Source organism: Falco naumanni, chromosome 11 (assembly GCF_017639655.2).
Source record: "Falco naumanni isolate bFalNau1 chromosome 11, bFalNau1.pat, whole genome shotgun sequence".
NCBI lineage: Eukaryota > Metazoa > Chordata > Aves > Falconiformes > Falconidae > Falco > Falco naumanni.
In genome coordinates, this window is record NC_054064.1 from 15,787,361 (window position 1) to 15,813,819 (window position 26,459).

General features: G+C 42.9%; 1 protein-coding gene across 1 annotated transcript; it reads left to right on the forward strand.

The window, feature by feature from the left end:
- Positions 1 to 1,348: 1,348 nt before the first annotated feature.
- Positions 1,349 to 25,639, forward strand: CNN3 (calponin 3). Its single transcript, XM_040610232.1, has 7 exons — positions 1,349 to 1,511; positions 20,286 to 20,407; positions 20,852 to 20,918; positions 22,308 to 22,445; positions 22,953 to 23,069; positions 23,809 to 23,955; positions 24,527 to 25,639. Exons 1-7 carry the CDS (start codon positions 1,455 to 1,457, stop codon positions 24,872 to 24,874), a joined length of 996 nt encoding a protein of 331 aa, XP_040466166.1. The 5' UTR covers positions 1,349 to 1,454; the 3' UTR covers positions 24,875 to 25,639.
- The last annotated feature ends 820 nt before the right edge of the window (positions 25,640 to 26,459 follow it).

The window sequence follows — 26,459 nt, forward strand, 5'->3', positions numbered from 1 at the left end:
CAACCTCCTGGCTGCCCCGCGAGTCCCTGCGGGCGGTTACGGCCCGACGGGGTCCCACCGCAAGGCTTCTCCCAGAGCCCCGCCGGCTGCAGCCGGAGCTGGGCCAGACGCCCGTTCCTGAGGGTTTTTGCTATGAAATAGGAGCACAGAGTGGTTAGTTATTTCTGGGGGGCACCGAGCAGGCGGCTAGGTGGGCCACGGGCAGGCTTACAGACTGCTGCTCCTCACCCAACGCATCCCAGCAGCACGTCACCTCCTGATTACTTTTTTTCGAATTAGTTACCAGTTAGCTATATTGAAAGGTGACCGTGCGAGGGAGCGCGGGGCTGTGTGTTACAGCGCGGCGCTCAGCGAGCCAAGCCCTCATCCGCACGGGCTTTCGGCAGCGGCTCCAGCGCCGCGCTCCCGGGGCCGGCCCCGCCGCCCCGCCGGTGGCACAGCCCGCAGGCCCGGGGGCTCCCGGCGCGGCCCGCCGCTGCGGGGAAGGGGTGACCGCACCGCAACCCGGGGCGCCGCCCCCCGGGGCTCCGTGCCCGCAGCGCGGTGCGGGGAGCCCGGGGCGAGCCCGCCGCCCCGCTCCGCCTTCACCCGCTGCCACGGCTCCTGCACTTCGCCCCCCGCCCGCCCCTTTTTTTGGCGACCTGCCGAAGCTCCCCGTGATTCTGTAACCTTTGGAAGGAATTTCAAACGTCGCTCCGGCCGCCACGCAGTGCAGGGTCGCTGCTTGCCTGCGCGGCGGCGGCTCCCGCACCAGCCCCTCCCGCCGGCCGCCCCTCGGGCCGCGGCCCCGGGCCCCCTCCCCGGCGGCCGGCCGGAGCCCCCGCTCACGCACGGTCGGGGGCGGGCTGAGGGAACGCATCGCCCCGCGGCGGACAGCCACCGCCGGCCTCCCCGCTCCCCAGCCGCTCTGCCGGCGCTGTCATCCCGGCCCGGCGGGGGCTTCCCACCGCGCACCGGCAGCTCGCCAGCCGGGGCCGGGGGTCCCTCGGGAGCGGCCGGGCAGCGCCGGGCAGGGGCCGCCGGTCCCTCACTCAGACACCCACCCCCGCTCCCCGCGGGGGCGGCGCATTCCGCGGCATCTGCCGGCGGCGGCCCTCGGTGGCAGCGGATTCCTTCCCGCTGACGTTCCCCCCGCTCCGCCGCGCTCCGCGCCCCGCCCCGGCCGGACCCCCCGGGCGGCACCCGGCGGCGGGCGGGGCGGGGCGGGGCCGGGCGGGGCCAGCGCCCCTCCCCCCGAGCGCGCGCGCCCCCCCCCCCCAGGCGGGCCGGGAGGGGCCGCCGCAGCCCCGCGCCCCGATTGGCGCGCGGGCGGCCCCACGGCCGCGGGGAGGGCGGCGGGGCCGGGCCGTGAGGGAGGGACTAGAACTTTCCGCGGCCGCGGGCGGACTGTCGCCTCAGCCCGGAGCCGCCAGCGCCTGCGACCAGCGCCCCCAGGCAGCGGGGACACCGCCGACATGACCCACTTCAACAAGGGGCCCTCCTACGGGCTCTCCGCCGAGGTCAAGAACAAGGTACGGGCGGCGGCGGCGGCGCGGGGCTCGGCCGGGCTTTGTCTGCACCGGGCCGGCGGGGGCGCGGCGCGGCGCGAGGCTTGGCTGCCCCGGCGGGGGTGCGGGTGCGCGCCCGCCCCGCGCGGTGGCGGCACGAGAAGGACGCAGCCGCCGCCGGCCCCGGGACGGTGCTGTCCCCCCGCCGCACCGCTCGGGAAACTTGCCGCCGCGGCGGGGAGCGGGCCCGTGTGCGGAGCCGCGATTCGCGCCGCGCCCCGCGCCGCCGCCCGGGCTGCACCTGCCCGCGCCGGCAGCCGTCGCACGGGACGTCCCGCTCGCCTCCGCGGGCGCCTCGCTCCCCTCTCGCCGGAGCCCCACGCCGTGCCGCGGCGGGCGGTGGCGGAGGGCGCAGCCGGCCCGCGCCGAGCGGAGCGGATGAGGCGCGCGGCGCGTCGCGGCCCCCCGCGCGGCACATTCCAGCCGCATGACATCATGGGCACGGGCGGCGCGCGGCCAATCGGCGCGGGCCCCGCACAGGCCGCGCATTGTCTGCCCGGCACGGCCCCGCCCCGCCCCGCCCGGCGGGGGCACACAAAGGCGCGCGGGGGCGCCCGGCCGTGCGCTGGGGGGGGGGGGGCGCGCTCGGGGTCCCCGGCCCGGGGGGGGCTCCCCCACCGATGCTCGCGGCAGCACCGGTGCGTTGGTTCGGAACAGCAGCCGAGCCGCCGCTGCCCGGGGGACGGGCGCCTTCCCCGCGTTGCTGTGCCGAGTCGCTCTGACTTGTCTTTGCTTTTTCTCGTGTTCCGGGGAGCAAAAAGCGCTAGTGTTTGCGTCCTGTTACACAGGCTCGTTACCTTGCAGCGAGCAGTTACCCGGTAAGAGGAGAAAAACCTTTGCAGTAAAAGTTACACCGGTAAACAAGTAGGGATAAGTTGGCGCACTGCATCATTATTCACAGCCTCAGATTCTAAACGTGGTGTTTAATAACTGGTTACTTCACGCACATGTCTGGTTTCAGGCTTCAGCAAATCCCGTTTTACTTGTGGCTGAGTAGAAGGGGGAAGAGGGAGGAAAAGTAGTTAACTTTAAACATTGTAATTTATGTAGAAGGTCTGAATTAGCATGTTGGTAGACCTTATAAAATACACTCTGACTTTCCTTACTGACTTTCTCAGGATGGTTGTGGGATTCTGCTGCAAAGTTTGATGACGTCATGTAACCAAATGTCTTCCAGAGCGATTGCTTCCAACATCTAAACCTAGTGATTTTACCTATACTATTACAATCTAAAAAAAAAAGGCAATCAAACATACATTGAGTATTATTGTATCTGAATTAGGAAGCCAGTAAATACTCTCCTACTTTAAAAAATACTGACAGAAGCACGTAGGCTTAACAGTGATGCCTTTGTGGGAACAAGGTGGAAAGAAGTTCTTTGTTCTTTCTTTCAGTTTATTATTGTCATCAGCTTCCTTAGGGCCTCCTGAGAGGAACTGTTCCAAGCCCGTGTGTTAGCAGAGTGTTTGAAACTGGTGTGTCTCACACCCTTATGCAAAGGGCCCTTCTACTTTATCTTGCTCGGTGTCTGTTATTTCACTCACTTGGTCTGCTTTCTTCAGTGCAAATGCTGCAGAGGGGAGGATGTTCTGTGGCAGCTTCGGTTTACTTGTATGCAGGCTTCTGCTGCAGTCCTTGGAAATGTCAGTGCAGCTGTGCCATAAAAAAATATTCAAATATGCCAGACAAATTAACTCATCTCCTTTAAAAAAAACAAGCAAACAACAACAAAGAAACCCCACCAACCAAGAATAAAAACTTCAGCAAAAGATACAGCTTTGAACTATGAGAACATTGCTCTTACTGTAGGAGATCAAATTTCAAAGCAATTATCTTACAGATAGATTGCGTACCTCCTATGTAGTATCTTGCATGGGTCTGTGCATTAGATATGTTTCTGTTTCTCTATAATCCTAGAGGATCCGAGAGTATTGTCTCTTTGTAAAGATCAGAAAATCCTTTTTCCAGATCCTTCTGTCTCATAAAGATCTGAAGAACAACATCTAGTTTCCAACTCTTGGTGGATCATTTTTGGTACTGATCTTAATCATGCTTTCTAAAACACTGACCTTTGTGCAAACTATTGTGTTACAGGTTGGTTGTTTTTTTTCTAATGTGGCGTTGGTGTAGTTTTTGTAAGCAGCTGTGGTACTTCCCTGCTTGAATGATGGTGAATGTTAGATATCCTTGTTTGAAATGTTCAGTGCTAATCCCCAAACAGTGTTTTTCTGCAGAAAACAGATGTGTTGATAGCTACACTGCCTGAGGGCCCAGCTGTGCTGGATAGAAAACTCTCTTGGTTTTGGTTTCTATTCTCTATTTTCTCATGTGGCATTGTATTAATGTTCAGAGAGACCTTTTGTTTGCTATGGTATTTGAATAGATGAATATACCATGTCCTGATGCTTTATAAAAAAAAATGCTTCTTTGATATTCAGGATTCTGTCAAAGCTTAAAATCTTTTAGTTTGGTGTTTTGGCTTTTTTTTTTCCTTCCTTTCATTTTCTTTTCCTTTCTTTTTTTTTTTCCTTGTTGAGGTTCCACCCTTCTTTTGTTTTGCTCCTTACCTTAGTTCACACGGATAAGGTGTCTGGTTCTATTATCGTTCTCTTTGCTCATTCCTGCAAAGAAAGGATGGAATTGGTGTACTGTTCCCAGCTGTAAGGAAACTTGTCTGCGTGAGAAATGTGTAGGTAGTCAAACTAGTGTAATCCTTTTGAAGCTGATTCCCTGTTTACTTGAGATCACAGAAGATATTTGATCCAAAACAAATATTCAGTGAGGAGCCCTTTAAGCTGATTGAAATGAACAGTTTCTTATACAAGCAATAAATAATTTTCTTTTTAAGCAATTTCTGCAGTACATGAGGTCAGCATAGCTTGAGATGGTGACACAATCAGATAAAGCTACAAACTGATGTTATATTTGTCTCTTATTTACAACTGAGGTAGGTAAGAAATCAGCAGAAATTTCTGCTCTATTGTCTCACTGTGTAAGGTGTGGGAGCAAACTGGAATGCCGGGCAGGAGGAGGAGAGGTTCCAGTTCATTCAGCTGCTTCCTCATGACTCCACCCTTCCCATGGAAATGGTATTTGTATTGGGCAGGCATTTATCTTCTCCCTGCTCTTACGTTTGATGAACTGCCCGTTTCACCTTCATGCGAAAGGAAGGATCGGCGGAAACACGGTCTGTGTGGGGAGTTAAAGGTCCCACAGCCTTTGGCTATCTCGTGTCTTGACTCTAGTCTCTGACCTTCCTTCCATGCTGTCCTCTGCTGGGAAGCTGGCACAGGCCAGTACTGTTTCCCAAACTTTTTTTTAAAGACAGCAGAGTAACTGAGGCTAGTCTGTCCTTGCAGCTGGCACCCTGAAAGCGAAGTGGTAGCGACATGGGAAAGCAAGGGAAACAAACTTTCCAAACTGGAGGCTGTTAGACAAATGAAGCCTGTAAACAAAATATCTCCTATTTTGCAAGCGTGCAGGAGGGCAGCAGTACTTCCTGCTTTCCTTCTCGAGGGCAAATAGGGATTGATGAAGAATTGAAGTCTCTGTGAGTAACGCTAACCAGTCCTAGGTATGATGATTGTGTTCCTCCTGAAACTGCCGAGGAGAAAATTATTGTGCTGTCTTTCACTTGCTACAGGCCAAATAAACAGAGTTAATTGCTTTGTCCAGAAATTACTCTTCTATGAGTATTCTTAACTGGGAACCAGATTCAAATAATTAACTTTCAGAATTTTTAATTAGTGATTTAATAGCTAGATGAAGTTTTGGCTGCCTGTTGTCAGACTATTAGGGCCTCTCGTTCCTCTTTCTCACCCTTCCTTTCAGAACAGTAATAATACCTTTTTCCTTCTTAAAATGTAGCTGTTCCTACTCTATACTTGTTTTACCCTTCTGTACTCCCTGTAGGCTGGTTTCCTTTAGCAAACTTGTAGGTTTGCTCATTGAATTTTATGAACCTTAGGTAAGAATCCTTGCTGCTAATAAAGTGTATTTCTGTTAATGTTGTCTGAAATGATGTAATAAAAATAGAGATTGTGTTGGATAAAGGCAATGAAAACAGACTTTGAGAGCACAGGTGGATATCTTCTGTAATAATAACTGGCAGCATAGGATCTCTGCATTCCCATTCTCTTGTACGTAGATATATATAGCTTTTAAAGAAATGGTATCTTTAATTTCCAAGTTTTGAATTAAATTCAGTGTTTAGTTTAAAATAAAATCAGCTTGCTTAACCTTTTCCATTATACAAATCTTCGGTTTGTTGATGGAGAATAAATTAAAAATCCTGTATTTTGGTGCTGTCAGAGATATTGTTAAAGGGAAATACACACTGAGATTTTACAAAGGGAATTCCAGAGGAAATAGCAGAAGGATTTTACAAAATCAAGCATTAAACCTCAGTTTGCTCCAATTAATGGTTTCTGATAGTTGATCACAGCCAAGTCATTTACTAGCTAAATACCAGTTTCCATGTGCATAGCACTGAAACTTTTCTTTTTGTGTCCAATTTCTGTATTTTTTTTCCAAATAACTGTGAATTTTTTTCCAGCTGGATCCAGGCTTTAGTAACAGATCTGCAGTTCAAATGAACAACATAATAACTTTGTCTTTTATATTTATTGTCTTCCAGAAGGCTCTCAGTATGTTAATCTTCAAGCATCCTGGTGTGTTTTGGGTTTTTTTAATAGCAGTTTTCAAACTTCCTTTATGATTGTAATACACATAGGTGAATGAATTGCTGAGTGAAAACTTCTGCTATAGGTTTAGTTATGGAATCTATCAACCAGATGCACAGAATGCATTCAGTTTAAGAGAATAGTACTTCATGGTACAGTTTTGACAACTGAGTCATAGCAAAGTTGTCTACAAAACATAAATACGACAGTGGAATAACTCCATAGCTAAACTTACAATTATTCAGTGTTTGGCACAATAACTACATGTTATCTCTTAAAACACATTAGCGATATAAACAACGCAAACTTACATTTTCAGTAACTTGGGTTCAACAACGCTTCCTAGAACATGGACCTGCTGCATGCTTCCCGCCACTTCGAAATCATGCAGTGTTTGTTTTCTGGGCAGAAGGCTCTTGGGCTTCTGAGCATGTGTTTGCTACCTTGATTGCAGAAAATGGAGTTCAGCCTTTTGCTGGAAATTTTGCAGAGGATTCTTTTTAAAGAAACCTAGTGAAACACTAGCTTTATTAAGCTGTAGTAAACTATTAATTTGTATTCTCCTGGCGTAAATTCCTGTGTGAAGGGTTCTTGTATTCATTGAGATGTGGTATTAATGCAGTAGCCTTAATCAATAGCTACGTGTTTTGGTTAGGTTTTGTTTTTGAGAAAGATATTCCAGTAGTGGAGAACCTTAACTGCATTGTGTCCATTCATCTTCATCCTTTACTGTCTACCTCAGTATGTCTGCTCTACCTCACGTGTCTAATCCATTTTCCTCCTTCACTGTTACTATTTCAGGACACGTCTGTATCAGGTGTAGGTTTCCAATTCTGTGGCTACTTCAGTAGAAGTATTAATACTACAGCAGTAATAAGTACACCTACTAACAGGTACAAACTGATGGTGGTGAAACATATAGCATTGAGTTGACTGTTCATACCTATGATAAATCTCTTTTTATGATAAGCAGAAGCAAGTAATTTGCCCTAGAAACACTTCCTTTGCCAGCAGCTTGGATGTTAGCGCTTCAGCCATCTGCTTAAAGCCTCCTGTGTTTCAGCCAAGCTTGCCCAAGCCCATGGACAAGGAGAATTGCCTTCAGGAGCCCTTGCACAACCCCGCCAGGTAGACATACCCTGTATCCAGTTTCACTGGTCAGTAGTCCCCAAGTAGGTGAATTGAAACAGACCTGTGAAAGCGGCTGCCCTAGTGACACCCAACAGTTGTTGCTGTAAACCACTGACACAGGAGTTAACTTCTTTTTCTTAATGGTCTAAATCCCCAGTAAACCTTGATATGTCATTGCCAAGTTGGCAGTTGTCTTTTGGAATTCTCATGTGTCTCAAAACTGTCACTTGGAACAGTACACAGCCGTTTTTGAACTGCGAGACATATATCACTACCCCGTGTTAAGCCCTGTGCGAGGGATTTAATTTCCAGTTCTGTCTCCTGGCTTACACCACTTTTTCTAGAAGGAAGGTGATGAATGGCATGGCAAAGCCAGGATTAGCTACTGCTGCCTTATGAACATCAAAGCAGAGGTGGAGCACTGGACAGTCTGCTCCTGTGCACGTGTGAGGACAGCACGGACAGAAACTGCCAGCGCTGCTACCAGCAAAGCGTGGTGCCTAAGTAGATTAAGAGTGAGGATGTTTGCAGTAAACTTCTGTTAACTTCTGTTATGTTTAACCTTAGAAAGCACACTGTGTCTGCACTTCCAAATTTAAAGTACTTTCTGAGAATTTACAAAATGTATTATAGTGACCTTGTTTCTCGTGGATTGATAAATGTTTAGTAAAACTTTTTCTGGTGATAGATAAACATAGATAAACCTGCTGAGGTTAATGTTTAAGGATGTGGGGTAACTATCAAGTCTTGCATCCTTTACATGCAAGCTCAGAGTATACCTCCTATGGCCAGAACACCTCTGAAGCAAGCAGTTTGACAGTCGTGACAATTAAATGGGATTAGTAGTCTCAGAAAAGAAAAAAATCAATTTGTATTACAGTAATGCTTGCTTGTTTAAAATGTACAAATGAATGTGCTTTTGCTGTGGTTTCAGAGTTTGATTCGATTTAAAATTTAGATAAAAATACCTATTATATTCCTGTTGCTGAGTCAATGCCCTTAAAAGACAGACAGATGGATGCATGCATGCATGCATTGTTTTGTGATAATGGCACATCAGTGATTTTTTTTTTACCTCAGCTTTTTTTGTATGAATTTGGAGGTGCTTTCTTGCCTCCAAATAATTTATAATTTGCCTTGAAGAATAAAGGATAGAAACTTCTTTGTACTCAGAATTGTTAACTTCTGTAGCTACATAACACCGTATACGCTGTGCATCTGACACATCCTTTTAAGGCAAACTTTGTAGAGATTCCCATCCCCTATGGAACTGTACAGGAAAGGCCTTCAGTAAAAATGGGCTTGAGGCCAGGACACGTAGGGCAATTTGAAACAGATTTTTTCTAAGTGAGATCATGTGAAAATCCTTCTTTTTTTCTTTAAGAGGGACTCTTGCTTAAAAATGCTTTCTGTAAGTATCTGATTCTAAACAACTGTTAACTTGTATAGCTATATTCAGCAGCAAATGCTCTCTTTTGGGTAAATATTTTGATTTTGCAGTAATGCCTCAGAGTAACTTATGTTGTTTCTGTTTAGTGGGATTGAATTACAGTGTTTTTCTCAAAAGCAATTTTTACTTTCTTCAGGTGGGTGGTTCTTTGTTTGTCTTGTGTTTCTTTTTCTTAAAAAAACACAACCAAACAACTCCTCAACAAGGACCCCACCCCACTACCCCCCACAAACTAGTGCAGAATTTAGTAAGTATTAGGAGGGGAGGCAATTAAACTACTTGTTGCTCATATAAAACAGTCCCTTACCTGAAGCAGGTATGAATCTGGATGTATGAATTATAAAGACTTGAAGGCATAAGTCACGCTGGAGGAGCTGGCAGTAAGAGGAGACCATTGCAGCGAGGCGTGAAGTGCTGCTGTCACAGCTGTGGTCCAGTGCCCTGTTTGGACTCTCACCAAACCTCCTTACCCAGTCCCAGCAGCTAGGCCAGGCGAGCTGTAAGCCTTGGGAGCCTGAACTTGCTCTGGTCACTGATCCTCACTCGCTCCTGGAAACTGGACTTTAACCATTCAGTGCCTTTACTGCTTCCCTTCCAAGTGTTGATCTGGTCTTCCAGGGTCTAAACAGGATTTTTCTTTGGGACTTTATTTAGTCAGACATCCTTTGGATTATAGAGTAATCCTTAAGAGTATAGTGAAGTGAAACTGTATGTGGCTTGTACATACAGCCTTTGGGACTTGAAACACCAGGTCTTTTCCTAGATTTGGGCAAAACCTAAATATTTCTGCAGTTCTTTGCTGTTCTGAAATGCTTTCATGAAGGTGGGTTCTGATCTACTGCAAGTCCTAGCTGGCTGAATTATAGATTGATTCTAAACAAATCATCCTACCTACCCTGCTTTGCATGTTTGGACCGTGACCCTTCCCAGAGTAAAACTGGATGTTACTACTATAAAAATGTTACTTTGCTTTCCTGCTAATAAAGTTTTCCTGTTATATTGCTTTCCTGTTTATATTTCCACTGCTACAGCCTCGTGTTTACGTAAGAGAGCATTATCTTAGTATTCCTGGTTTTGCTCAAATAAGAGTAATTTAATTCAAAAGTATTTTTCTGTTGTCCCTGATCAATTGACTTAAGTGCTAGAAGCCTTCCCCGCAAAAGTTAAGGCATAACAGGCACATGCATTTGGGAAGGGATTTAGCTATATTCAGATGTTCATGGGAAAGCCAGCTCTTACCTGCTGCTAGCATGGGCCCCACCAGAACATTCCCCTTCAGTGCAGAGAGTGGACGAAGCACGAGTCAGAGCTCAGGCCAGCACACACCAAACAGAAGGATGCGCTGGAACAGGACCCGCACTGCAGCTCCTGTTGAGATTCCCACCGCCTGACCGGCCTGAGCTGCCACCGCTTTGGTTAACTTCGTAACGCTACGTGGGATCGGTTTGAAGTTACATTATATATCGTATCTGAATGTCAATGGTGTTAAGCCAATGAACCATGTATATAGTTCAGACACGTATCTAGTGTTCCAAGACTAAATGTTCTTTGCTTGTTTTTGCAAGAAGCTGTACCTTATCTTACTGACATCGCTGTATTAACCATGCCCCAATAAAAGCAAAAAGTAAAAGTAACTTTTTAAGAAAATAAGACTGTTGCTTTTTTCACTTGGTCTGTCTTGATAGCATCCTTTATCGTTAATAAAGGATGGTACGAAAAACTTTGTGATACGGAATGGTACTTCCATTTGGAAGAATCTAGCAGTTTTTAATAAAATTATCTTTAATGTTTAATGTCACAGCTTTTTTTTGTTAAAGAACTGGCCTTTGAATGGATAGAAAATAATTAGAACAAAAAAATAACGAACAGAGTTCAGTCAAGGCACCTGAGCATTTTGTTCGACATGGAACCTTTAATTGAGGGTTGGGACCTCTCTCTCACACCATTTGCAATACAGTATTGCCTACATGTTGCTGCCTGTGCATTTCAAACCTGCAATGAATTCAGGTGTGCAGCGTAACGAGACTACAGATTACCTTGTGGTATCCTGAGTTTCCAGTACAGTATATATGTGCAGCCCCTACCCACCCCTAGCAGTGCTAACTGTTCTTTCTGCTCATGCTTAATAGTTGAAAAGCGTTGGTTTAGAAGTTACTAGTCGTTAATCAGAACCGCTTAAGAGTTTTACTCTTTCCTACTTTAACAGTAGTACTTTCTTTTGTACTCATTATAAACCTTAGTATAGAAAGCTTATGCCTTGATTTCTACATAACTTAAACTATTTTTTCATTAGACAAAGAGCTGAGCTAAAAGTTTGTATAATCATGAGAGGTTTTTTACAAAAATATCTGTCCAGCTGTCTGCTATGCAGATTTTATGATTTATGTAGAACTGTCTACAGGAGCTATGTAAATTTCAAATACTCCTCTTAGTTTTCCTTAGACTTTCTTCAGTAATCTTGTAAATTTCAATGTAGGCCTTTAGATAGGGATATTATTACAACATCAAGTAAATATTTTCTAACATGTTCATGGTCATCACTTTTTTTTTTAACTATCACATGAACTGTAGATTGTATTTTTCTTATAACTCTTTTCATGTGGTTAAAGCACAACTTGCCGGGGGGACATATCCAAAATATTTTTGGATGATTCCTGGAATATAATCGACATTGTGCATCACCTACTGAACTTTAACCAGTCAGCAATATACCTGGGAAGGGAGGGGGTGAGATGGAGGGCAGGGAGCAGCAGAAGCAGATTATGTTTCGTTGCATTCTTTGTGCTGAATGCATTCTTCCAATTATTTTTTTTTGGTGGTGGTAAAGCAAAACAATAGTGTGAAGCAGCTGATAGGCAAGATCTTCTAAAGCTTAGGGCATGAAATCTGTGTTTCTTGTGCTTCTGCTAAGAAAACTGGATATGGGTAAGATTACCTCAACCAGAAAAGCATGCTGTGTGTGAATTCAGAGACTGGATCTACTACCTGTATGAAAGATAAATCTAGGCAGACTTTGCTATCCAGTAGAAGCTAAGGAACTTCTCAAGAAATCACATCTTCCACCTAAATTACAAAAAATACAAGTTGAATCATTTTGTGCAAGGCTGCAGTGGCGGCAAGAATATTCTTGAGAGAAATCTGTGTTTTCCTTATGAATACTTACCGCAGGCACCTCAGTTAGCCTGTTCAGCTAGTGTGAAGTTCATAGAATTAAATCAGAGCAGGCTGACAGGCAACGATACAGGGTCAGAGCTGCTGGTGGGTAGCAGCGAGTGCCATTAACTGGGACATGCCCATTACCTGGGCTCCTGCCACATCATCTGGGTTGTTTTTCATTCAAGCCTATGCCGGGGATTGCAAGCGGCAGCGAGCAGTCAAGTGGCTGAGCTTATTGGGTGGGGGCAAAAGAGGCGTGAAAGCAGCAGAGTCTTGAGGCTGACCTTTGAAACAAGTGCTGAGAAAGCACAACGTGGACGGTGCCTTTGCTGGAGAGGCAGAGGGAATGGGCACTTTGAGTACCATTTAGCAAAGCTTGCATCAACGGACTTCAGTTTTCCTTTAAGCTAACTTTTTTTGAGAGGTACGTTTGTGTTACTAGTTAGGTGCTTGCTGCTGTAAAACATAATTCCTGCTTTTGGTGTGTGAAGAGGGGTTGAAGAGAAGAAAAAAAAGGTGTGGAGAAGCACTCTTGACTGAATAATGAGATTTTGTGGTCCTGTTTGGAAGGTGAAGTTGGAAGACTTGTCAACACAGCTGGCCTTGGGGAAAGGCTACAGAGTCACAATAGAGTTTGCTTGTGACATGACATATTTTAAAAGCTGTTCTATTGGGAAGAGAAATAACTGAACTTGAAAGAATCTATAATTTTCTGGATTGCTGTAGCAGCAATAGATCAGAAAAGTATTCTTGGAATGATACAGGGATCATTGATGTTAGTGTTTCTGTTTGCAGGCTCCACCTAGCCTTTGAGAACTACTGTTCCACCAAAGTTATAGTAGAAGTCATTACAGGAGATAATTATTGGGTTAGCACTAGGAAAACTAGATTATTTATAGATTTTGGGGGGGGTTGCTGTTTATGCAGCAGATTGTTCTGTTAGATTTTATTTTTTTACCCCCCACAGAAGAAGAGCAAATAGATGTCACTGAAGTCTGTCAGCACAGCAGGTTACCCACGTTTTCAGCACGGCACTCCACGCTGTTTCAGAAGACATCACGCCGAGTGATGTCGGACCATACCCAGATTCGCTGTGTCATATCAGAGCTATACTAGGGGCAAGTTTCAAAGCAAGGAGAATCTGTTCTCCTTGGGGAATAACAGGCTTTTGTGCATCAGAGTGGATCAACGGTGTCTTAGCCGAGAAAAAACTTCATATCCCAGTGATTTTTTCAAATGAAAACAGCAATGGCTTCAAATAATATGCAGTGACTATTGCTGAAATAATGTTCTGCGAAAAAATTTAAACTGTTCAGCAATCTACAGAGTAAAGATACAGTACGAAGGGACTCGATATCAAGAAGTATAATGTATAGTGGCAAGACCAGAAGGTGCTACAGTTGAAGTGGAAGCTGATGACTAAGGAGAACGGGAGTTCTAAGCCAGAAAACTGTGACTGACAAGAAATGATGAACAAGAAATATGAGAAAAACTGCGAGAACGGATTTGAAAGGGGGGGCAAGGGATTTGCAGTAGTACAGCTGCAGAAAATGAGAGGGAACCAGTATTCAGTCCAAGGGCAGGCGTACATCCAAGGTGCTGGTGCACTCTGAGGGAAGAGATGGTATCATTTGCTTCTTGAATAGTTTGCAGGCTGTCACAGAATCGTACTGGACAGCCAGGGAGTAGAACTCTTAGTTCTTCCAGCTTGCTGATCTGGCAACAAATGCCATGCATGACTACAGGTATCTTACTTGTAAGATGACTTGGAAACTTTGAGGCATGGCTTGTTCTTCAGAATTTCAACTGGCGCCAATGGGAGGAGTGCCAGGAATTTTGGATTAATGCTTATCCATCCGTCCTTTAAAGGTTGTAGCCTAAGTTTTGATTTACAGAGAAAACAGTGAGATGTTGGCAGGTTATCAATTATGCTATGCATAACAAAAAAAATACTGTTGAATATTAAGCCAAATGGATACAGCTGTAAAATTTTTGTGCTAAGTAGTGTAGTGGGATATAGTGAGTTCTTTGAATATTGACCTTAACAGAGTGTGTTCTCTGCCTTTCTGTACAACAGTCCTTTATGACAGAAAAAAATTATATGTTCAAATACCAGCGCATACTTAATGGTGGCTTTCAGTTTTTGAGGTCCTTTCCTTAGGTTTTCATCTGGATTTTTAAATTCCCTTTACCTTTGGGTTTCTCGTACACAAACACGTCTCATCTGACATTTGCTTTTGCATGCAGTCCTGGTCAACGTACATGAGATTAGCAGGGAATTTTAATTTGTACTTATGATGAAAGCTGAAATGGCAAGAAGTTCCACTTGACAGTAACCTTGGTACCCTGTCACTCCTCCTTCTCACCTACTTTCAGTAAAAATCAAACCCTTGTGTTTTCCCACTGTCTTAGGTTCTCTGTCTCAACTTTAAGGGTATGCTATTTATTTATTCTGTGATTAAATAACCACTCTGCTGGCAGACAGAACTGTTCTGCAGAAAAATACTGATAATGTCCTTGTCAGTCTCCCTCACCTCTAAAGCTGAAGATTAGATATGTACAATAATCTATTTACAACACCATAGAATTTTAACCAGGAAGTTTTAACTTGGTTGTATAATTAAAAAAAAGATAATCTAGAAACTCTTTCTTCCTGCTCACTAGAGGAGCACTTACCGTTCTGTGCCTTTTTCTTGGTCATTCACATAACCAGTAAGCTCTTAGCACATTTTTGGCCCAGATGTTTTGCTGTGTACATTTTATATGTGAGATCCAGAACTGCGTTCTGCAACAGCAGTGATGAACAGAATGGGGCAGCTCAGGTGCCAGTGGCTGGAATTCTGGCGAATAATAAGGGACTGGCTGTGTAGTCTGCCTCACTCCCACTTCTGAGGAGTAAGGGCTTCCAAGGGCTTCTGCCTTGATACCAGGAGATAATGATGCTTTCATCTTTCCCCATACTATCATAAAGCCTTAAAAATGGGAGGAGAAAGATCTCATCACAAACTAGTGCTAAGCAAATGATACAGACCTATCAGCAGTGATGTCTTTGGCCTCTGCAAGGCAAATTGTTTCTGAGGGTAGTACTTATTTCAGTGCAAAGGATGTTTGTAGGCACCACTGAAGCCATAACGATTCAGTTTCACTCAGTTCCAAGTTGATAAAAGGTTGGTGAAAATATACGTAACCCTCTTCATATACTGTCTTGGAGTAAAGTCCTGGCTATTTGTCTTGCTGTACATGGCCCTGTACTTTGCTTACCTTGGAGAACAGCGACACACAACATATTTTGCTGCACTTTTATGTGTATATAAATCTTAGGTTTTGTTGACAAACACAGTGCCTACAATAGTTGTTCGCTTGCTTTGACAAACACATGCTTTTATTGTTAAAACTTTTGACCAGATACTGGTTTCTTCAGATGGTTACTAGTACTTTAAATTTAGTGTGCTGCACGTTGAAACATTTGACCCCTGCTGTGGAGGCATAAAGCCTGAAGCTTTAGTCAGGTTTCATCAGAACTAAGAAGTACCAGCTGTTACAGCATGATGGGTAACTTCAGAAGTTTTATCTTTTATACCTGCTTTTCAACTAAGTTTTCTGTTTGTTAGTCCCAGTGACTTAGAAAAAGCTATGCAGCGCGCTTTCTTGCAATACTGTTACAGTATTTTTCCAGAGCAGCAGCAATATAGACAGCTGAACTCTTAAAGTGGAGATTTGGCATATGTGTAGCCCTTAGTGTACATTGCGTACTGTGTAATTTGGAAAAGATTAGTATAAAAGGACAATTGAAAGTCCATATGATATCATTTATGGTGTGAAATACTGTTTAACATCATCACTCAAACTTAACATGCTACAAGCACACTGAGTAACTTCGAGGGACACAGACAGATCATTAAAGTTGGCCAGCAGAACCTCATTTGTTTCCAGGAATCCATACACTTGATAAAACCAGTGATGATTGCTGTTCTTGTGGGACGGATGGAGGGAGGGATTTTACACTGCAAGAGGTCCCAGACAGGAAAGTCCTATGTGAACAGGACGAGATGGGAGAATCAGGGCTGCAGTTGCCAGAAGAATCAAGTTTAACCCAGGGATTCTAGCCTGAGGCATACTTTGGCATAAACGTATGTACATCAGCTTGTAATAGGCAAGTATTACAAACGCCTACTCTTCTCCTTTTCCTCCCACAACCTTAGATCACTTATAATTTTGACCAGTTGTATAAACTTCAGTTTCCTTTCAAAGATATTTCTATTAAATCTCTATCTCAAAGTAGCATTTACAACTTTATGTATCTTTCAAGATTTGTCAGAACAAAGAAATCAACAGTTAGCTTACTGCTATCTGTTTTTAAACTTGTATAAAATGTTTATATCCATTGCTACAATTTAATCTTTTTTAGTGTTCTGAAACTAGTTTTTTTCATGGCACTATGTATACTTTGAATGAAGCTGCTTAGCTACTGCTTTCATCTTTAGTAGATGATGTTTTCTTTTGCTGTGGACTTGTAAGACTTAAGTATCTTCCATGAAAGTTCAGTACTTAAAAAGGATCAAATGTTGGCACGTTGATTAGTAGTAATGGAAAAAGCCTTTTTTTTTTTTTTTTCATTTATATCAAAGCTTCCAGCTTCCCCTTTAGATGTCTATCAGAGTTGTTCCAGTTTTCCTTTGATTGCTATGTGGAAAATATGAAGTATTCACTAACTTAGTGTTACATAACTTCTGGTTGTGCCATTGGGAGTAAGAGAGGTAAGAGTTCAGAGCAAGTATAATGCCTTGCTCCTGGTAGCACATGATCTGTCACTGTCCCTGTTTAACCCCTTCTTGTCACATGTTTAAAACCAGATTCTAAAGTTTTCACGCCTCTAGCTTTTCAGGTAGATTAAGTATAATTTTCAAAGAAACTATCACCGCTCTTCACTCTCTGTAACCTAGTTTCCCAACAGGTCAGCAATCAAAACAAAAACTTTACCATACTTAAGGCAAACCACACAGTAGTGAAGACAATTTTGAAAACTAGCTGATCTAGTAGTAATGCTTTTAGTGGCAATAACACAAGTTTCCTCACATGTATAAGCATTTTTTATTTCTTATCTTTAGATAAGCATGTAGTGATACTCCAAGTTTATTTAAAACCTTTTGAAAAACTCAAGATTTGAACACATGGCAAAGTACTCCAACATAAAGTAAATATTTTTCAGGAGAAGTGATAAAATTCCATCTGACTACTTCTCCAAGCTATGGGGGCAGCAATTCATGTGGAAGGCACTTAGTATTAAGTGAGGAAAAATTTTGCCATTTTTTTCCCCTTTATGTGCTTGCCAAGAAAGATTAAAATAGCCACACTTGCAGAAGTCTTTAGGGTTCTGGCTCTTATTGGCTTCCATATTTACTTACTTTTTTTTTTTTTAATATGGGGAGGGAAGAGATAGTGTGATCTTTAAAATTTCTCTCTTGGTGGCATGATCACAGACTCAATTTCCTCTTAAAAAAAAAAATCATTACCAGTGCTTAAAAACAAATTTTTAGAAAAATAAGTTGTAGAAAGACAAGTACAGTTGTATTTCAGACAATTCCAACTGCAGCATAGCTAAACTATGACTTAGAATAGTTGTTAAGCTACACTGAAACAGAAACTGCCTGAATTTTCAGAAAGCATAATGTTCGTACATTTCTAACTAAGAAATTGCAGAAGAGATAAGCTTAAATCCCTCTGTGTATTCACATGCATCTTAGAATGGTGATTTTAATGTAGTGTGAACTGTCAACGTAAAAACAACCAGCCCAAATTGTCTGCTGTCATCTAACTGGACTATCACAACATACAGAGTTCTGGCCTTCCTACAAATCCTGTTGTTTCAGTTGAAGTGGTGTACAGAAGTACATTACCTACTGTATGTCTTGTCTGTCCACGTAACTTAAAATTTTGTGGGTGACACCACTTTCATAAGATCTCTGTAGGTTCTCGAATGTGCAAGAGAAGTCTGATGCTATGTTTCAGTCTTTCGGGATTTTTCTTCTTGCACAGATACTTTCACACATAATAATAACTGACTTTGTTGTGTCTGAGACTGCAGCTTTTCTATAAGTTTAAACAAGCTAGGTGAGTTCTGCCAAAAGTTACTGGGGAGACAGATTTCAGGCTGCAATCACATAAGCCTTGTTTCCATAGGAAATAAAAATACTCACGAAAAGTAGTTTGTAAGCTAATCACCAGGTTAGGAAGGAGAAAGATAACCAACTTCCCTATACACCGTTTTCAAGATCTTACCATTTCTGGTAGCCTCTCAAAAAAGGGGCTTTACTATCATTACTGTCACTATAAATGAAGAATGTCGTTGTGTTGGTTGCTTCTGGCTGCTAAACTTAAGGAAGGTGTAAGAGGGCTGTCTGTCACCCAAGAGACAAAATGAACTTCCTCTGGCTTTTCCAGTTTGCTTCTCATCTTAGCTATCTAATATCCAAAAGGTGTGATTACAAAAAAACCCATGACATTTTCCTTACACTAGGCAGGATTACGTGAGCTTTTTTTCCTTTTTTCTTCAATGAGAAGAGGGCTGTCTTGATTCTTTTAGACCAGCTTTGGTCTGGGCACCAAGGTGTTTGTCATCTTGTGCACAATATGGCACTAAATTTTACACCTTAACCCAGAGCTGAGTAAGGGACTGGGTTAGGCCGTTATCCTGATCTGTAACTAAGGCGCCATAGCACCACCATTCCAAATAGTCTAAGGAAAATAAGTATTATTCAGGCAAGGTTTTGAAGTAAAGCCAGAGATACAGGAATTTTCCATTCTCCTTATAAGAAAAATTAAGGGAACAGAATACTGTAATTTTAAGTTTGGTCAGTCTGGAGTTGGGAATTACTGACACTAGCCAAAACATAGCAGTTGCCTCTACCCAAGTAATTCAGATAGGTTGAAATTATAATCTCCTGCAGTATAAATAGCTGCTAATATTTGGCCTTTCTGGGCTGAAGTCTGCGACTATATGTAAAAACTCTGAAATTTACATTTTGGTCTGAATGTGAATGCCTTTACATGCGTTTCTTGTTAGGAATTTATTTGCAAGCGACTAATGGTAGCTGAGCTGATTTTCTATCAGTTAGAAAAGTACATTCTGTGCTTGCCTGTCAGGTTTCTCACAGTAGCTCCCTCGTCCCCCGTCTTGCTCGCTGACCCATGCGGGACAACTTTTAATGAAGGTGGAAAAGCATTGCCAACCTCCCTGCCAGTGGAGGTTATTTATGCCATAAAATCTTGTGCTCAGATAACTTGTTTTGTCTGTACAAAAAGCAGCAATGCTGTTGGCGATATAATCCCCTTTCTCCCCCTCGCCAGCGTGGATAAGTATTGCGAAGGTAACAGCTTTAGTCTGAAGGAGGTTTGAGCTGCTTCTGTGTGTCTTCAGGGGAGGGCCACAAAGGGCAGAGTGCAGCATGAACCCGATTAGCTGCCGGCATCGTTAAAGTTTACTGGGTTTAAGCGTTCTGTTCACACGCGTTGGTTTCTAGCATCTGAAGTGTAAACTGACACACCAAGTAGTGAAGTCTGAACATACAGAAAAGGAGTTTTTAACTTGCCTTGCTAGCAGCTGTGGGTTTCTGATGCATTTAACTTCAAAGATCATTGCAGGTTTTCTCTCTTTGCAATTAAGACATGAGATCACAGTTTATTCTGTTAAGTCTTCCAGCAAGGACAAAGAAAAGAAATAGCAGGCATACTAAAGCTGAAGTTTTAAAAAGCCACACAAGCAACTCCCAGAATCTCCAGCGAGAGAACTCTTAATGTTGTAGCAACAAGGGCAAAACTTACTCTGTCATCTCCATTAATCACAATCTAGCTAAAAAAGCAAACCCACTGTAATCTTCAGCTTAATAACTTCAAATCTATTATAAAAGTTCCCATGTAGAAATCTACATCTGAGCTATAGTACTGACGGCATGGCAATTCAGAACTCTTTTTCACTTTTTTAATTCTTGCTGAAGTATAACTTGGGTAGAATAGTTTTTCAAGAAAGTCATTGTTCCTCTGCCACTGTCAAAAGACTATTTGCAAACTCCAACAATTCCTATAGTAGGAGGAACTGTTGAACGCTTCACAGCACTATTTGCAAATAAACATTTGGAAAAGCCATAAACGTTATAGTAGAAGGGATAAGAGACCTATATTTGTACTCTGATATTTAAAATCCATCAACAACATTACTGGATAAATGCTATAGCATACTCTTCAAAATGGATTTGTGTGTGGGGGTGGGGAAGAGTTGCAATTTTCTTTTGTGAAGTAACTTTACAACTGCTTGTGTTACAGATTGCCTTGAAATATGACCCCCAGATAGAAGAAGACCTGCGTAACTGGATAGAAGAGGTGACAGGGCTGAGCATTGGTGCAAACTTTCAACTGGGATTAAAAGATGGCATAATCTTATGCGAGTAAGCATTTATTAAGTAACCTTATTTTTAGCACCTTTCAACTTCTGAGGAACTAAAGAGGGACTTTCTGAAGACTTCCTTTCAAACACATCAACAATAATAGTCAGACAGCTGACAGTAGGGTGGGAGACAGCTTCTTTGAAATTGGAAAAGAATGAAAACTTCAATCTCCTTTATATTTCAAAGATTTCTAAATGTGTCTAAATTTAATGGAAAAGCTCTTTTCTGTAATAATCAAATGGCACACAAAAGTTCTTACAGTCTGTTAGACTTGTTAGACCTGAGATCTGAGCTAGGTACTCTGTATAAACCAAAAAAACTAACAGTTTTGATGAAACTAATGCAACTAATAAAGCATGAGTGAAAGTATTATGTAATGCCTGCACAGATGGTATAAGGATGAGATTTATTGTTTAAGCATTTCCCTTTTTTTCACCTCCCCAGGCTTATAAATAAGCTGCAGCCAGGATCAGTGAAGAAAATTAATCAATCAAAACTAAATTGGCACCAGGTAAAACAAAAAAAACATCCCCAAAACTACACCTCTAACCCCTCCAACCCCCCAAACATTTCTTTTGTTCTGTATTAACAAATTTGCTGTGAATATGGTACACCTTAAATCTTAATAGCACCAAGTTTTGTATGTGATAGGTACACAAGAGCTGAGGATGCTGTGTACATGAACCGTGGTTAACAGAAAGAACTACAGCTGAGATGGCTTATAAGAGGCAGTCGAGTCTACATATTTAGCAGTAGTGCCTTAGCTGTTAGGTGAAATTTCAGATGGAAAACCAACATAGAGCTCTATAGTGAGGCCTTTTTTCAAGTTTAAAAAAAGCCGTTAACTTTTTTATTAAATCACAACTGGAGTTTTCCATCCAGGCAGTAATGCAGGGTGTTAGGTCAACAGCTTGCCTGTACCTGGCCATCGCTGTATGAAGTGTCTTCCTGAGAAAGCAGCTGGAGAGGATGGGGAGGGAAAGGACCTGAACAGTCTCGGGAGATGTTGTGTAACAGAACTCAGAAAACAATATGGTGCAAACTACAGTATGTATTTTATTTCAGTATATCTAGATTTGCTTTCTTACGAGTGCTCTGTTGAGCACTTCCCCCCTGCCCAGGGACTATCAAAGGAAACATACATTTAGAACAAGCTGTGGAAGGGTTGCTGGTTGGAGTTGACTGCCTTTACTGTTGCTAGGTCTAGCTTAATAGTGCTGTATCAGCCCCTTGGTTTTATTGGCATTGAAGGCTTCTAAATACAGTGGAGGGTTGTGTTGTTGTTTCTTTTTAAAGGTTTAATACCTCCAAAGGCTCCAGAAGGAAAGATGAGATTCAGCTCCATATTGCTTTCTAATTTCTACAGCGCAGTACTAAAAGGTGCTAATAAACCCCAAAAGCTTACTTGAATTTGTGCTAGGAGGTGAGCAACAAAATGCCTTCAAACCAAGTTAAATGTTCATACTATCCACATAGTTATGTCTTTATTTTACTCTAAATTATCAGTTGCTCAAGTCAAATGCCATGGATGCTATGCCAGATTTTGCAGTTTGAAGCAGATTTTAGATCAGGAGTTCTTTTGGAAGGGAGGTAGTTGAGGCAGTTTTGTCATCAAAGCCCCCTCTAACAAAGTATGTGATACTGATGGAGAGATGCCAGGCTAGATAAACCTTTAGATTGATTTCTGGAGTCAGTATTAAAACTAATAAAAAAAAAATAATCTCAGACTTCCTACCAGTCACTCAGCCATGCGAGGTGTGATGTCCATTTTGCACAAGGCAAAGAACTTGCATAGAACAAGCAAAACAAACAAAGGAACCAACACCAGAAAGCATTAAAATTACTTAGTTTCTGAATTGAAACACTGACTAGAAAACTGGCTTTTTTTGTTTCTGTTTAGCTGGAGAACATTGGGAATTTTATCAAAGCCATCCAACTCTATGGCATGAAGCCACATGACATTTTTGAAGCAAATGATCTTTTTGAAAACGGAAATATGACTCAAGTACAGACTACTCTAGTGGCGCTAGCAGGTCTGGTAAGTATTTGTACCACTGGAATTGGCACAAATCCACATGCCAGTCCAGGTGCACTCTTACCACTCATGTAAATACCGAGAGCAGCATGCAGCCTGTCAGGAAGGGATAGATACCGCTGTGCCTCTGAGATACTGCAGAGGTGGCACTTCAGAGGGCTGTGTCCTACCGCATGCCTCCAGGGAAGGTTTGGAGTTCAGAGTTAGGGATCTTGGCTGCAGATGGCCTTGCTCCTTGCTCCGGAGCTACATGTGCATTCACAGAATCTGGGAGGCTCACAGGAGAGCTCTGATCCTGCTGACAAAGATCCTTGGGTAGCTTTGGAGCGTCACCTTCAAATGGGACAGGGAGCCGTTACCTTCTTTCACCCCTGACAGAATTCCTCATGAGACATAAAGCTGCTTGTAGCATCACTTGAGAGCTCAGAGTCAGAGCCATAAAGCCAGTGTTCCAGTAGCAGAAAATATATTTTAAACACTGAATACTCTATTTTCCCTCTCCCTAAATAGGCAAAAACTAAAGGTTTTCATACTACAATTGATATTGGTGTCAAATATGCAGAGAAACAAGCACGAAGTTTTGATGCAGGAAAACTAAAAGCTGGTCAAAGTGTAATTGGCCTGCAGGTAAGTATGAAATTCAAGTTTGCAGTTAATCTGTTATATTTGAGAACAACTTTCTTGTTTTGTTTAACTGATACCTTGTTTGTGCAAAACCAGCTGCAGAATTACCATATATTGTTGTTATGGAAGGAGGTGTGAGGTTTTAATTCTTGTAAGCAGCTGACTGCTTTATAAGCTCAAGTGGCTGCCTGGAAGGTTTTTCTGTTTGTTTTAAATCTGCAGTAAGAGTGGTAAGGAGGAAAGGAACAGCTAATATTAGCATGTCACCTCTGTCCTCTAAAGTGGTTTTAAAGTAGGAGTCTTTGGATAGCTGAGCTCCTTATATGGTAGGAGCTTTATTTCTCTCCACTTTCCTTAATAGCCATAAAAGCCAAAATAACTAGTATAAAATCTTAAGATTCCTGTGGTGGAGAAGTTGTGGCAGTGCAGTTGGATCATTACTGTTCAAGGTACAAGTTAATTACTACATTTTGACGCATACATCCGTTCTAATTACAGTGCAGTTGGGCAGATGCCAGTCACTGAAATGCCTTAGGATGACAGTTGCCTTTTGAAGCTCAGTGTGGAGAAAGGGTAATTTATTACAGGTGGTGGTCAACCTACAAGCAAATTACATGCACTGTAATTACTTTTTCCATCAGCCATCACAGTTACCAACTGTATTTGTTTCCTTAGACTGTGCTTGCTGTACAAATAAAAAAATCGCTTTTTCTGTCCACCTCTTCCTTCCCCTGTGATAAAGATGGGCACCAACAAGTGTGCCAGTCAGGCAGGCATGACTGCTTATGGAACGAGAAGACACCTCTATGATCCAAAAATGCAAACTGACAAGCCATTTGACCAGACGACAATTAGCCTACAGATGGGCACTAACAAAGGAGCCAGCCAGGTAAGCAGGACCGCGTGTGACACCGGTAGAGCAGATACACCTCTCAGCCGGCAGAGCCGGGCGGGACGGGAGAGCTGCGACTGGCGCACAGTAGCGGAATCTCAAACTGGCAGCAGCGAGAGGGTGCAGTTCAGCTGTGCTTTTACTCTGTAATCGAAGAACTTTAATTTCTTATCGCTCACCAGTGTGTTCTGTGCCGAGTATCTTAAGGCATAAGAATGACCCGGTGCTTCTAGAATTTCCATCTAGCTGCGTTATACCAGAAGAAAACAGTAACTTCATTTCAAGTACTAACTAGAGAGAGGCAAAAAAAGAAATTGCTTCCTGGGCCCTACCTCAGTGTGAACACTTAGTATATTATGTCCAAAAAGGAAATTAAACTGGACCTTTCTGCAAGGACTTTCTTTTGTGATTTATCTTACTAGGAAAGACTTGCTGCTGGGCTGTTTTGTTATACTTCATTTTCTACTGTCTAGCTCTCCCAGCAAGGTGTTCTAGTTATAATCATAAATCTAGTACTAATCACAGCTCCTGACCTTCTTACTGAACCTCTACAATCCTGTTTTATTAGGCTGGTATGCTGGCACCAGGTACCAGAAGAGACATCTACGATCAGAAGCACATATTACAACCTGTGGATAACTCAACTATTTCATTACAAATGGGTACCAACAAAGTAGCTTCACAGAAGGGAATGAGTGTGTATGGGCTTGGACGGCAAGTGTATGACCCCAAGTACTGTGCTGCACCAACAGAACCTGTCATTCATAACGGCAGCCAAGGAACAGGAACTAACGGGTCAGAAATCAGCGATAGCGATTATCAGGCAGAATACCCAGATGACTATCACGGAGAGTACCAAGATGACTATCAAAGAGATTACCATGGTCAGTACAGTGACCAGGGCATTGATTATTAGCTTTGCATCGAAAGTTCAGTATTAGTGCATTATTTTATTCAGTAAGAACGAAACTAGCCTTGTGGAATTGTTACCTGTCTCTCCTACACACTATGCTTAATGTACCTGAAGAAATATTGCCTTACATACATTCCTTTTTCCTTTCTCTACCCTTTCCCTGTCTAGTTGCCTTTAGTGCTGTAACACTTGTAGTCTACAGCATAAACAATAACTGCATATGAAGTAAAAGGAATACTGTGAAAGGGGGAGTGCTCTTGTACAGCCAGGTCGTCTGATAAGGAGCTATGCATTCTCACAATCTCTACTTAAGTAGGTATTTACATACCACATTAAGCCTTCATTTTACATATTTACAGCTTTTCTGTTTTACAGATGAGACAAAAGAATTTCATGCTTAAAGTTAAATGTGGTCTTTGCCAATTAAATCTAAGACATCACATTAGTGGTTTAAGTATCATTACTACGTTTCTAAGGTATTGTTTGCTAATGGTAAGTCCTGCATTAGACCTAAGTGCGCATCCGTGATTGTGTATCCATTCCATTATCAACACTGACCAAACTTAGAAATAGTTGTCTTACTAAAAAGGGAGCTTGTACAAAGTCTTGAGCCAACAGAAGTCCCATGATTGATGGTGCATTCACCTTTTATTGTGCCATAATATATCCATGTAGAAACGCTTTTTCTTCCTTGAACTGTATTTATTGCCACACTTCTCAAACTGATCCCAGTGTATTTTTATAAATAAATATTTTTTCTTAAAGGTATGTGGAAGATCTTGTCTCATTTGTTATGCTACCATTCTTAAAGATCAGGTGTCATAAAAACTATTCCCAAATCAGCATCACCTTTGCCTTTGTTAAGGGTAATGTAGAACTGCTCTCTGTTGCAGTTCGGGTTCTTTCTTGTCCATGGGATTTAATCTAACACCCTTGTAAAAATCTCCTGGGAATGAGTGACAGTGACTTAACAGGAAAGGCACGTAGCTCCTTTACAGCAGAGGTCACTTCCCCTCGACATGACTGTGAGGTTATGACCAGAGGTCCTTAGCTGTTCCCTAAATCCCTGCCCTTTTCTCAAGGCAAATGAGGAACCGCACATACTTAACGCTGCGTCTGTTTCAGCCTGCACCCTTCACACCATCACTTTGAGAATTTCCGACACCCTTGCTTTTACAGTAAGTAAAGAGGTACCCCAGGCTTTGTGCCTGCTGGTCTGCAGTCTGAGCCTTCCATTACCAACAGCAAAACTTTATTGCTAAATGGAAAATGCTTTCTTCCTCACTATGGAGCGCAGACAGGCTGTACTAATTTACCCGGGCTGTTATTAACAGAAAAAAAGAGCATGCTATCAAGGGAGGCCACTGTTGCCGATCCTAACTTTTGTACAAAAATTAAAGGTATTTTGGAAGTATTTGATGCAGATTAAGCTTATTTTACATTCACTATAAAATGTTTTATACTTGCAAGTTCTAGACTTGTGAAGGATACTTCCCTCAAGGCTAGAAATTGTGCTTTGCTCAATTACTGTCTGTTACCTTTGGGTGTTATGTGGTAGCCCGACTTTCAGCTGACCTATTTGTTGAAT

Coding starts and splice junctions, on each gene's coding strand:
- CNN3 (XM_040610232.1), top strand. CDS start 1,455: ATGACCCACTTCAACAAGGGGCCCTCCTACGGGCTCTCCGCCGAGGTC. Junction 1,512..20,285: donor CCGCCGAGGTCAAGAACAAG/GTACGGGCGGCG, acceptor CTTGTGTTACAG/ATTGCCTTGAAATATGACCC. Junction 20,919..22,307: donor CAAAACTAAATTGGCACCAG/GTAAAACAAAAA, acceptor GTTTCTGTTTAG/CTGGAGAACATTGGGAATTT.